Source organism: Colletotrichum graminicola (assembly GCF_000149035.1).
Source record: "Colletotrichum graminicola M1.001 genomic scaffold supercont1.20, whole genome shotgun sequence".
Taxonomy (NCBI): Eukaryota; Fungi; Ascomycota; class Sordariomycetes; order Glomerellales; family Glomerellaceae; genus Colletotrichum; species Colletotrichum graminicola.
The window spans coordinates 70,905-83,680 of NW_007361024.1; the positions used below are offsets into that span (position 1 = coordinate 70,905).

General features: G+C 59.2%; 3 protein-coding genes across 3 annotated transcripts; all 3 read right to left on the reverse strand.

Annotated features, from left to right (window-relative positions):
- Positions 1-862: 862 nt before the first annotated feature.
- GLRG_05702 (uncharacterized protein) lies at positions 863-2,497 on the reverse strand (the record flags this gene model as incomplete). The annotated part of the gene is made up of 1 exon (XM_008096387.1): positions 863-2,497. One exon carries the CDS (start codon positions 2,495-2,497, stop codon positions 863-865), a length of 1,635 nt encoding a protein of 544 aa, XP_008094578.1.
- Positions 2,498-4,866: 2,369 nt separating this feature from the next.
- GLRG_05703 (uncharacterized protein) lies at positions 4,867-5,862 on the reverse strand (the record flags this gene model as incomplete). The annotated part of the gene is made up of 1 exon (XM_008096388.1): positions 4,867-5,862. One exon carries the CDS (start codon positions 5,860-5,862, stop codon positions 4,867-4,869), a length of 996 nt encoding a protein of 331 aa, XP_008094579.1.
- A 3,840-nt stretch (positions 5,863-9,702) lies between these two features.
- On the reverse strand, positions 9,703-12,705 carry GLRG_05704 (sulfate permease; the record flags this gene model as incomplete). Its single annotated transcript, XM_008096389.1, has 4 exons — positions 9,703-10,413; positions 10,836-12,158; positions 12,223-12,368; positions 12,429-12,705. The coding sequence occupies 4 exons, from the start codon at positions 12,703-12,705 to the stop codon at positions 9,703-9,705; spliced, it is 2,457 nt and encodes an 818-aa protein (XP_008094580.1).
- Between the last annotated feature and the right edge of the window lie 71 nt (positions 12,706-12,776).

Here is a 12,776-nt window from a genome sequence, read left to right on the forward strand (position 1 = left end):
GTACGGGCACGGGCACGGGCACGGGCACGGGGCAATCCGAATTCGCCAAAACAAAATGAGCACCAGCGACGGCTAATCGGTATAAGCTTGAATGCGCGCCGGACGACATGCTACGACACTGGTCCTCCGGGGTGGGCTGCGGGGGTTTGAGGTTCCTGTCGATCGGCAGAGAGAAGGGTCACTCACAAGAGAGATTGTGGTGTCTCGGGAGCCTGGCTGCAGGCATATCACCCTTCCGGTCTCGGTCTCCCAAGCGGCAGACAAAGGTCGAGCCCTGCCTCTTTCGGACGCTGCTACCGGGTGCCTTCGATGCATACGGCTATACTTAGAAACTAGACATCCGATGTCCGAGTTGTGGGGTTCTGGACCCGCGATCGTCTGCGGAATCAAGGCGCCGACGTCTCGGCGCGGCATATCCTGGTCGGATCGTCGTAGAGGGCCCATCACGCGGTTACAGTTACGGGTTCCAAGCCTTGATGGGAACTGCAATGCGGAACATGAGCACACTCGCTCACTCACTCGCTCACTCACTCACTCACTCACACACACACACTCACACACTCACTCACTCACTCACACACACTCACACACACACACACATGTTCACCGACGGCAACAAACTTGCTCGAACAGCGTCAGATGGGAAGAGGCGATGAGGTAAATAGGTATTTTCTCCATTGTGGCTGGCATACGGCGCAATATAAGTACAAGCTGACAGCGCGCAGAGGCGCGTGGGTATCTTGGCCATTGTGGCTATGAGACGGTCCAATATATGAAATACAGGGCGAGAAAGGAAAAAGCAGAGTCGTCATCGTTGTGCCAACGGGGTTTGTCCCGGCCCGGTGGGGGATGCCGCAACAGCTCAGAAGCTGTAGCACACGTCCCAGAGCGGGACGCGGACGCTGTACAGCTCGCCGCTCCAGTACTTGGTGGCGAAGCCGGTGAGGTTGAAGGTGAAGTCGGTGGCGAACTCGACGCCGTTCTTCTCGGCGCAGACGAGCCCGTCCTTGGGCACGTCGGCGACCGCCTCGGTCGGCGGGCTGGTGAAGTTGCCGGCCAGGCCGAGCTTCTGGTCGCCGCGCAGCTTGAAGGTGTTGTCGAAGCCCGGGGTGGCCGTGATGCCGGCGCTGAGGTCCACCAGGCCGCCCAGGAGGTCGATGGCCAGACGGACGGTGACGTCGGCAGTGGTGTTGACGTGCACGTCGGCCGACTCGGTGATGTTGGCGTGGCTGCTGTACACGGGGTCCCAGCCGGTGGCCGACGACTTGCCGAAGTCGAGGAGGTCGAGGTGCACCTTGCCGGCGGGCAGGCCGACGCTGAGGCCGGCGGTGACGCCCACGGCGGCGGAGACGTTAAGGTCGAGGCCTACGGCGAAGGCGACGCCAGGGCCGAGCTCGACGACGCCGGGGACGGTGACGAGAGAGTAGGACAAGGCGTCCGGAGCGTACTTGAGCGAGTGGCTGTAGGCGGCGAGGACGTCGACCGAGACGCCGACGGCCGAGTCAAAGGTGGCGTCGAGGTCGAAGTAGAGGGCCTCGACCTTGAAGCCCCAGAAGTTGTACTTGAGGTATCCGGAGAAGGTGATGTTGGAGCTGAACCAGGCCTCGTCGGCGGTGATGTTGACGTACTGGCCGTCGCTGAAGAGGACCGTGTTGTTGGCGAGGCCCTGGGCGAAGGAGAGCGAGTAGCTGGGGTCGAGCGTCAGACGCCTCGCGAGCGTGGCGGCGGGCAGCGACGTGAAGGCCATCTCGCAGGAGCCGGCAATGTTGGCGAGCTCCTCCTTGGAGGCGGCGACGGTGACGGTCAGGTCGTCCTCGTCGGCGGTCAGGCCGGTGGCCATGAAGAAGCCGCGCTCGAACTCGGCGTCGCAGTTGCCCAGGTGGTTGGTGATGAGGATGAAGCCGCCCTCGTCCGCCGAGGCCGTCCATCCCTGGACGGCCTCGTGGAAGGCGTCGGCGTCGGAGAAGGCCACGGTCAGCTCGTCGTCGCCGCAGACGACCGCCTTGACGGCGTCGACGTGCTCGAGAACCACGGCCGGGTTCTTGAAGGCGAGCGACATGTCGATGGAGCCGTCCTGGTCGGCCGACTCGCCCGCCCCCGCGTAGGAGAGCGACACGTTGGTGGCCGGCACGATGTTGACGGGGTCCTTGGTGTCGATGTTGGGCCCTGTCGTGGGGCCGAACGTGTGCGTCGTGTTGACGGCCGGGCGCAGCTGCTCGGGCTGGGCCACGACGGGCACGTAGGCCGGGATGTCCTCGATGGCGTGGGCGATCTGAGGCGTGGGCGTGGGCGTGGGCGTGATAGTCGACAGCGTGGTCAGCGTCGAGGCAACGACATCTGCCGCCGCAAGTTCAGGCTGGTCGGGCATCTCGACGATGATGTAGGTGACGCGCTTGACGCCGTCCGCTGCACAGCCGCATCCGTCGGCGTGCGCAGCGGCGCCAGTCGCGAGGAGGAGGCAGGCCAGGAGGCGGCCAGCCAGGGTTGAGCGAACCATTATGAGTGTGGGAGGAGGTGATTGAGAGAGTGAAGGGGGTTAATGTAAAATGAGAGGACGCTCAGCAATCCCGCTGGCTTGTGTGGTTCAAAGGAAGGACTTGGGAGAGCGCGAGATGGCCGACGAGCTGGTGCTGCAGACTAAACTCCAAGAGACTCGAGATGATGAGGCGGCCACGAGACCTTATAAGGTGAACAAGACCAACGATTCCTTCCATCCATGGCTCACCCCCTCGCGCCATCTTCGCCCTCCACCCCGGTCCGCCGTCATCTTAGTGTCGTCCAACCATCTGGTAGCCGAGCCAGCACATGAACGAGATTGGATGGACGGCACGGTTGCGTAGTTGCCGGTAACGGGAATCGAGCATGTTCCTTACGAACCACATCCCTTCCAACGGCCAGATGCCGAGGTGAGCATGGGTGGTCAAACGTGACAGGAGATAGCTCGATGCCTATTCGGGCCAACAAGGGCCAACGGCCAGATGCCGAGGAGCATGGGAGGGTAGTCAAACGCGGCAGGAGATAGCTCGATGCCTATCCGTATTCCGGCCAGCGAGGGCCAACGGGACCATGTATGTGCCTTTGCGTATTTGTTATACCCGGCAGGGGATGGTCAGGTGAGAGCAACGGCAACTGGCCGAATTGGTGATAATGGAGTATAAAGTCGACCCGCTGTAACTCTACTATCCATCTCTACCAGGTTATCATGACGTGCGCAGGGGACAGAGGGGGTTTTCCTTGTCAGATATCCGTACTCGGTATCCCGCGTGGGACTGGTGCTCACTCTGTCGGCGTCGTCTCGCAGGTGATGGATCCTAGCGAGAGTTGCTTTCGACCGCCGCGTGGTCTCGTGGACAAAACCTCCGGCATACAGGATGAGTCTTGTTGTCGAGGTGGAGGAAAGGCAGTTGGTGATGGGGGCAATGGGCGGCCGTCAATGCCAGATCAGATACGGCGGAGTAGACAGAGTTAAAGCCTGTCGGGATCGTTCCCAAAGCGGTCGAGTTCATGTGAGGTCGGATCCACTCGCCCGTCTCAGTGATGTCGTGACCATGCCAGACGGCCTCCTATCGATCCTATCTATCCAACTCGACGGGTGTATCCCTGGGCCTCGGAGTAAACAATAAAGGCCCAATAAAGACGACAACGTCCACATCGGACACAATGATTGGTTGTCCGCGTCAGCACAGCTCCTTTCAGGAGGCCTCGGTCCCCCAATGGCATCCCGTTATCGACTCACCTAATTGTCATACAGGCGATACCCCTGAAGACGAGCAGATGCCCTGCGTGGGGGGCTCCAGATACATGGCTCGGAAAAGCATGTGCTCCGTCAGCCTGTCCCATCAAGGTGTTTAGGCCGCCTCTTATTTCCAGTGAGAGGGGGGGGGCCATAACACTCATGAAGACGAGATCCAGGCCTACCATTGGTGGCGTATTGGTATTGGTCAAATATCAGCACCTGGCAGCGGTTCCTTATGCGGATCATAAGGCCGGCCACCTTGCTGGCCAGGACGCGTGCTCCCCGGCCGATTGGTTCACCAGCTCGACATGCCTAGGGCAAAGGATAAACCCCGGGTTGCTGTTGGAGGTCTATTGGCTCGTTCCGGGACCGGCCCTTTTTCCTCATTTCCTCCCGTCACGACTCATGTTCCATGTCCATGCCACCCTATACTCGGCCGAAAAGCACACGTGCGGCAGCTGAGCACCTGTGTGACCTGACAAGGGACCGCCTTGTTTGTATTACCCATACTCCGTACTCTGTATGTGCAGGATAATTTACTATTTCCGCCTCTCGAACCGGGCGTATCAGGTCGCATCAGGATCAATACGGTCCTGCAGTGGTATGTCATGTGCCTGTCCCGGGCCGGGGGGCTCCCTTCAGAAACGACCCGCAGAATAAAGCCAAGGAATAGTGGGCTCTTCCTATGTCGTGTATCGGACTGGGGCCAAGAAACAATAGACTCTTTCCCTGTGCCGGATGTCGGAGTGAACCGATCATGAACTTCGCGCCCGGTCCAGGCCGGCCTCGGATGCTTGAAAATAGGCTCTGGCCGTTGACTTGCTCTCGAGCCCCCTTTGTCAGAGCGGACACGCATGGGGAACACGAGATGCGGGCCGGCTATGTATGTTGTGTACAGAATCGTGCATACTATGTACATGAAAACTCTTTTTTGTCACACTCTCTCTGTCTCTGTGTCTCTGTCTCTCTCTGTCTCTGTCTCCCCCTTTCTCTCGTTTCGGGCCGACTCCCTCCCCGGCGCCCCTCATGATCGAAGGGCTTGCGCATTACTCTATTCTATCGTCTCTTTTCTCTTCGCGCGTACTTGGAAATATGCTCTTACAACGTGAGGTGTTCTTCCTTGCCCATAATCACACCTCTACTGTGACGTAGACGGTCTCGGTGGCCGTTTTTGTGACGCACACCTGGCCGCTGAAGAAGGGGCACTTGGTAGGGCTGGGCGCGCTGCCGAGCTCGGCGCCCTGGGGCAGGGTCGAGAATATGGGCGTGGGAGCACCGGCGGGAGCCGAGAGGGGGGCGCTGCCGGAAGGCGCCAAAGACTCGACGGGCACGCCGGCGGAGCGGGAGGCCGAGGAGCGAACGGGGCCCTCGGACAAGGTCTCATAGATAGGGGTGGGGGCGCCGGCGGGGGCCGACACGGACGTAGGGGCAGAATCTGCGGGAGCGGTGGGCGCGGGTTCCGAGGCGGGAGCGCCAGTTGAGGAGGCGACGGGGCCTTGGGGCAGAGTCTCGAAGATGGGCGAGGGAGCGCCGGAGGGAGCTGGCACGGTTGCGGGGCCGGAGCTCGCGGGGATCTTCTGGGCGGGTTCGGTGGGGATCGCGGAAGAAACAGCCGGGACGCCGCCGGTAGGCGTGTAGCCGGCACCGGAGAGAGTCACGAATATGGGAGAGGGGGTCTCGCCAGGCGCAAAGGTAGGGTCGACGGCGCCGCCACCGGCGGGAGCCGATACAGGTGTGCTGCTGCTGGGAGGCGCCGAAGGCGCCAGAGACTCGACGGGAAGGGTGGCGGAGGGGGCGGCCGAGGAGGCGACGGGGTCCCGGGATAAAGTCTCGAAGATGGGCAAAGGAGCGCCGGCGGGGACCGACACGGACGCGGAGATGGCCGTCGCGGGAGCCTCGACGGGGCCAGACGCGGCGGGCTCAGTGGGAGAGGCGGGAACGAAGCCGGTGGGCGTGTAGGGTGTACCGGAGATGGTCTCGTATATGGGAGAGGGTGCCTCGTCAGCCGCAAAGACAGGGCCGGCAAGCGCATCAACGGCATCGGAGTCGACGCTCATCTCGAGGGAGCTCGGAATCATCTGGGCGACGGCCGCGGCCGCGAAGGCCAGAGCGGAAATGAGACGCATTCCGGGTCCGATGGATCGTTTCGCCCCCCTAAGCGATGAATTGGCGTAAAACGGCGTGGGGACTTTCAAAGTCCTCGGTGAAGAATCCAAGTATCGATTCGGATTTGGTGAGAGCTGGTCGTGCAAAGACGGGGTTCGTTCGGGGGATTTTTTGGAAAGGGCGCAGAGCCTCGAATGAATGAATGAATCAATGAATCAATGAATCAATGAATGAATGAATGGATAAACGAACGAACGGCGCACACGCACACATACAATCACACAAACAAAACGAGTGTCGGTAGGATCAAGGAGATGGTCAACAATCCCTTGGTCAAAGGAGGAGAGGGAGAAGAAGAAGAAGAAGAAGAGGTCTCATCGAGGGCCAGGAGGGAGAGGGCGTGGTGGTTGTTGGTCACATATAAGAAAAGGTATTGGCGCGAACGGAGACGGTTTGACGAGATGCCCAAATTGACCCGCAAGAAAGGACCCGTAAGAGGGGGAAGGGGGGCCTCGTCGTCCTTTTCATCGCCTCAGCTGTGCGGCCAGCAAAAGTATGCATGCGCTGTGTGTGTGTGTGTGTGTGTGTGTGTGTGTGTGTGAGCGTGTAAGTCGACCGCACAAACGGTCCCAGACTGGTCCAATCTCCCCTGATCTGACAGTTTCATCACCGCAAACACGGTTGAGGAGGGACGCAATTTCGATGCTTCTCCACCCTATGGGCCCGGGGTCACAGCTATGGACCTATACTACGTAGTCTTTCAAGAGTTGGGCTCGTCTTGGCATCCAAGAAGGGGTTGTTCGTCTGGGCGATGCAGAAGCGACTGTTCTTGTCTGTTTGGCCACGGGATGATGATGACAACGATGCTGATTTCACTGCTTACCGAGCACTACGGATAACTCGTTATTGAACGACAGCAATTTCCAATCAGACCGGACCCCAGTGGTGAGAGTGCGTCTTCGCCGCCAACCGTCCCCGGCACCGTCGCTGGGCTCTCTCGGGTGATTGCGATAGACGCGCCCTCCCCAAGGAAGGACTGCAGCGGTAGCGGTGATGAGGGGAAGAGACGCCTGAGGGGAGGATGGATAGGCTTTGCTAGCAGCACAGCAACCTTGGGTTGAGAGCTCGGGGCTTGTGGTGAAAACGCAGCGTCTACCGTTACTCCTTAATTCACGTCAAACAGGTGGAGAGAGAGAGAGAGAGAGAGAGAGAGAGAGAGAGAGAGAGAGAGAGACCCCAGGTCTGGTGTGTATCCGTAGCATCTCACCAATAAGGTCCCTGCCAGATCGTCACTTGGTTTCATATCCCGGTCACCCCCGTCAGCCTCTTGTTCGCTCTCTGTCCTTCTGTTTCTGTTCATGTCTCCGTGCTGTCTGGCGATGCTCCCTATCGACTGTATCGACATGGCCTTGAATCGATTGAGCGGCTTGCCAACGTGATTGCGTCGGCGCATACGGAGTATCCGTACATGGTGCTCCAGTTGCCCAGTCACCGGTCGCTCCCCTAACCACCTACATAGAACTGCAGAGCCTTGCGCTTCCCGATGGCGTTTATTTTAATTCGCCTGCACACCTATCTGGCCCCCCTTGTCACATCTTTCAGCGTGCGACCGGGAGGCGACATTAGTGGCCGCAGCTTAATTGGCGGTTCACAGGGGGGGGGTTGGGGGGGGGACAGAGAGCGATATCGATGTTGGGGCTCTTATGCCCGGTCTTGGTTATTCATCAATCTGGGACTCTACGATTAGTGGTAGTAGTAGTAGTAGTAGTCGTCGTCGTCGTCGTCGTCGTCGTCATAAAACGACCAGCTTCGTCGTCGACGGGGAGCATTCTCCCGTAACATCGACTCTTTCAACCGCTGTAAGACGGCTCGAGCTCGTGGCCCATTAACAGTTTGTTTCCTTAACCTGCGGCAACTCCCCTGGGTTCCTCAATGTCGGGGACCCGTGGTTCCGTGCATCACCGTGCAGATATAGCCGCCTCGCATTGCGCTAATAGCACTCAGCTCTGAGATCCCCCCAACCCATCAATCAAGCCGTGCCAGTCAACCAGGCTCAAGGTGAGAATCATCTTCGTGCTGGTGGAGTTCAACGGGCAAACTCCCCTGCAGATCTCAACCGTCCTTCTCCGGTCTCTTGCTCGTCCTTTCATGGATGATGGTCGCAACGAAGCGAATCATCATCGACAACGCTTCCGGAAACAAGCGCCCGGACCCTGCAAACCTGATCAACTCTCTGCCATGACGCCTAATCCTCGCCGAAGTTGGAACCCATACCGCCAAGAGAATCTCCCAAACATGCCGCTCCACCGCCGTCGCAAGCGGATTCGGCCGTGTCAGAATCTCAACGTGTATGTTAAGAGGAGCTGCCTTGCAGACGGACCTCGCGTCTTCCCCTGCGTGACGAGCGGGAGGCTCTTTGAGAGAATAGGCACATCCCGGAAATACTGCTTCGTCACACGAATCCGAAAACCTTGCCGTTGTTCGGCGGGTCTGCTCTTTTTTGCATTGGGAAACCCCACCAAGTTTCAACCTTTTACCTGAATTCTCGCAGGGCATCTATCAAGAGTGGGACCGAGGTTCCAAGCAGAAGATAATCTCGGCATCGTCACGTCGAGCAGCGGGGAAGAAGTGTCGATCGCAACGGGCAATCTCCCGAGACTCCCGAGATTCCCGACAGTCCTGGCCGCCAGAAATGCAACGTCGGCAAATCTCTTTGGGGTCCCTTGACGTGTTATACTTGGCCGAGATATAAAAGTCAAAGGCAACGCAGGTGGACTCGCCGAAGCGTCGTCTCCTTTGATGCAACTTGATGCGGCCTTTTTTCGTCTTGCGCTGAGACACGAGAGAGAGAGAGAGAGAGAGAGAGCCTCATCTTCATAGCCCCCCTGCCGCGACGACTCAAGAGATGGTAAAACCACCCATCTCTTTTCAGCTGCATGGCATTCGTTTGGGCGGTTCAGAAACACAGGCAAATGCAAATAGCCGGCGAACCTGCACAGCGACAACCCTGTTTCTGCACTTGGACATCGAGGCCCCGAAAGGATAATGACAATACTGCCTTTTCTGTCATCAGATGAAATGACGAATTTCTACGAGATAAACGGCCTCGGCGGCCTTGCGTCTTTACCATTTTTTTCCCTTTTGTCCGGCGTCACCTGCTGAAGCTGCACGTCAAAAAAGTCGTACCACACGCGCAGCATGGGCGAAGACTCGGAAGGCAACCGATGCATGTCTCGGTCTTTTGTGATACTCGCATCTCTGGATGCCAAGTACTCAGTGCGTCTGGGCTGCGCTGAGACGCCCGGTGTCTCCGGCGTTACGCGCGGAAACAGTGATGAGATTGTGTCTCGTGTCGCTCCCGGTCCGGAGAAGTAGGGCCATACTGACAGTTACCGGTGTGCCGGCTGTATTTGAGAGCCGCGCATGACGTCTTTCTCATATTAGCTATAAGCCGCTTGGGAGTCTGATATCCGAGTACAGCAGGATGAAAACCCGGCGTTACACAACACAAACTATGTGGTTCTGATATTATTATAGGCTATATCATGAACTGAAAATGTGATGAAGCCTCAACTCGATAGCCCGACATTTCAATGATAATAGCATATTTCCCTTCAAATAACTATACTTATAAGCACTATGTCCGCTTTGTATGACAACTAGACACAAACATGAAATTGACAATTCGAATGAGCCTCAAGTGTATCTAATGGCTTTCCAAAACCAAGAAAACCTTGTGTTATAAACTGAGGGTGGAGTATCTGCATTTAAATAAAATCCATCAAGGACATTCACGCTTCGCATTGCATTAAACAGATACAAATCGCTTCCGAGGTCTTTTCCCAGACCGATTCGAGGCTTCACGCCGGTAGATAACGACCCTTCCTTATGGCACTCTTCACTGCGTTCTCGACAGCGGAGGGGAGGTCGAGGTGGAAAAACGGCCTGTTGATCCCGCTCACTGCACCGAGGTATGTGCCCGCGCTCTCTTCGGGACCAAAGCCGCCTTCCTCCAGCGAGGAACATGAAAGTTCCTCAGAGTCTCTGGCGCCGCATGCTGTTATTGCCCCAGCCCGTCCTTTACAGAGCGCGGCCGGCCGGCCCTCCAAGTCCGCCAGGCTGAACACCGGCTGGAACCCGCCCAAGCGGCCCGCCGTCGGGCATCCGAACCCGGAGACCGCGAGAGCGCGGCGGTCCCAGCGGCTGTGCAGGCCCGCGAAGTGCCACTCGACGGGCTCAGGCGCCGCCCATCGGTCGAGCTGGGTGCGGAGGTCGACGAGGCCCTCGACGGCGCCCGAGTCCATCGTGTTGACGGCGGAGCAGTCCAGGACGATCGCTCGGAGCAGCGGCTTGGACGTTGCCGGGCACTCCGCGTCGTCGGCCTCGGCCGACGGCGGCGGCGGGGCTTCGTTCCAGGGGCGATCGCCCGGGTGGTCGTAGTGCGGCGGCGTGGTCTGTCTGGTGGCGCGGGTGACGTGCTCGAGCAAGCGGTCCATGTACTGCGCTTGGTTGAGGTAGTTGAAGCCCTCGGTGAACCGGTAGACGAAACTGTTATCTCCTTTGAATGATCCCTGGAACGGACTCCCATGCAGTGGTTATGCGGGCAGGCAGGTCACTGGTCCTTGCTCGATTCCTGTCTGACCCCCTTAATCGGTCGTCTGGTGCGTAACAGTTGGAGTGCCCCTATGAGTAAAGACCACGAAAGTGCCCATCCCATAGTGGCTGCAAGTACCACACAACATGACACTGTGGTTGGGATCGTTAGATAACGTCCGCCCCTTGTCCGGACTCCAGAGAGCATACATATGCGTGACGAATGTGTCGCCATGAGGAAACGAGTCCTAAGCAATGTCTCCGAATTCGTGTGGGATCAAGACCCACGGTAAAGAGCTTGATACTCTGGAGAGATGGGGCGCTCCATGGTGTTGCAGTTCCCATGCAATACATGGGCTTTTTCGTCCCCCAGTTGCCTTTAGCAATCGTCGACCCGCACGGCCGGGTTGGTGCCATCCTTGCGGTCGAGAGGGAGAAAGACGTCGCGTGCCGGGAGACGAGCCATCGAAGACGCGGTCCTGCTATGCGAGAGGGTCTGCGAGCTGTTGACGGAATGCTTGTCCGAGACCACATCATCCGGAGCGGCGGCGGCGGTGGCGGCGGCGGCGTCGGCGTGCTCCGGGTGACGATGGACGCGTACCCGGCCCAGGAAGCGGCCCTTGGACCGCGCTAGGCGGAGCAGGAGCAAAGCCGCTGAGAGGGCGACGGTGACGTAGATGCCGTTCTCGAGGGTGGTGAAGACGGACGCGAAGACGCCGGCGAAGTAGATGAAGACGTCGGGCGGCGACGCGAGCCACGATCTGAAGACGTGGTCGGGCGAGGTGATGAGGTTGGCGACGGCGTGGACGATGAGCGCCGCCAGGCTGGCCATTGGGATGTAGTAGAGCACCGAGGTCAGGGCGTAGAGGGCGAGAAGCAGGACGGCGGCGTTGAAGAGGCCGGCCAGAGGTGTCCTCACGCCGGCCTTGGAGAGGATGGCGGTGCCGCCGAAGGAGCCGGTCGAGGCGTACGCGCCGAGGAAGGGGCCGAAGAGGTTGGTGCAGCCGACGGAGATGAGCTCCTGCGACGGCTGGACGGCGTAGTTGTTGGTGCGGCCAAAGGACTTCCCGATGGCGATGTGCTCGATCACGATGATGATGACGGTGGTGGGGAGGTCCGGCAGGAGGGCCGAGATCAGCTTCGGGTCCAGGCTGGGCGGGCCGGCGTGGGTGAGGCCCCGGGGCAGGGCGCCGGTGATGCGGAACCGGAGGTCTCTGCTCTCGAGCCCCCTGTTCACCAAGAAGCTGACGAGGGTGTAGAGCACGATGGTGAAGGTCATGCGCAGAGAGCCCAGCATCTCCCACGCGCGCCTGCGTCTCGGCTGCGTCCTCGCCATGCGTTCGCAGTACCACTTGACCGCGGCCAACAGCGCCAACGCCGTCAGGCCGACGGCGGCATCGAGCTTGATCCGGGGCAGGCCCCGGGCGGTTTCGATGAGGACGCGGTACGCCGCGGCCTTTGAGTTGACGCCGTCGATGCCGAGGAGCGAGGGGATCTGGCTGAGGGTGATTGTGATGGCGGCGGCGGTGACGAAGGCGGAGATGGCGACGTGGGGGATGAACTCGATGACCCAGTCGAGGCGGAGCAGGCCGAAGGCGAGGAGGACGGCGCCGGCCAGGAAGGCGAGGGTCTTGGAGATCTCCTCTGGCTGGAACTCGCCCGGGTGTTCTTCGAGGACTCTGGCGCTGACCTTTCCGACGAGGAGGGAGACAACTGCTGTTGCCTGGGGGGGGTCATTGTTGGCATATGCTGCGAAACTAGGACGGAGAGAGACCGGAAGGACTTACGCCTACGGCCATGTCTTTTGACGTGCCAAAGATCCAGTAGAGAGCTGCGCCGGTGAAGGATGTATAAAGACCGTATTCGGGGCTGAGGCGTGCCAGAAGAGCGTAGGCCACGGCTTGCGGGATGGCCAGGAGCCCGAGAGTGACGCCTCGACCATGTTAGTGGCGAAGCGCCGGCCGTGGTTCGGGGCAAGGGGACTTGGACTTACCCGCGATAGCATCGGAGACGAGCCAGCGAGTGTTGTATCTGAAGATCCACGTCGTGAATGGAAACAGGCTTTTGACATAGCGAGCTGACCCCTCCTTTGTGGGAACATGCTCCAACAGCCACTCTTTGACGGTCGGGTCCTCCTCGTAATAGGGTTCGTGAGGTGAGATGGTGTTGGCGACATGCTCGCGTAGTTCTCTTGTCTGATGGCGAGTGCTGGCCTCGAGATCTATACCAAGTATCTTGGCCAACACCGCGCCAGCTTTGCCAGCCGCCATGTTCACTGAGCTCTACCAGTTGATTCGTTGCAGCGTCCAAGGCGAAGGCTCGTTCGAAAAGACAGAATATC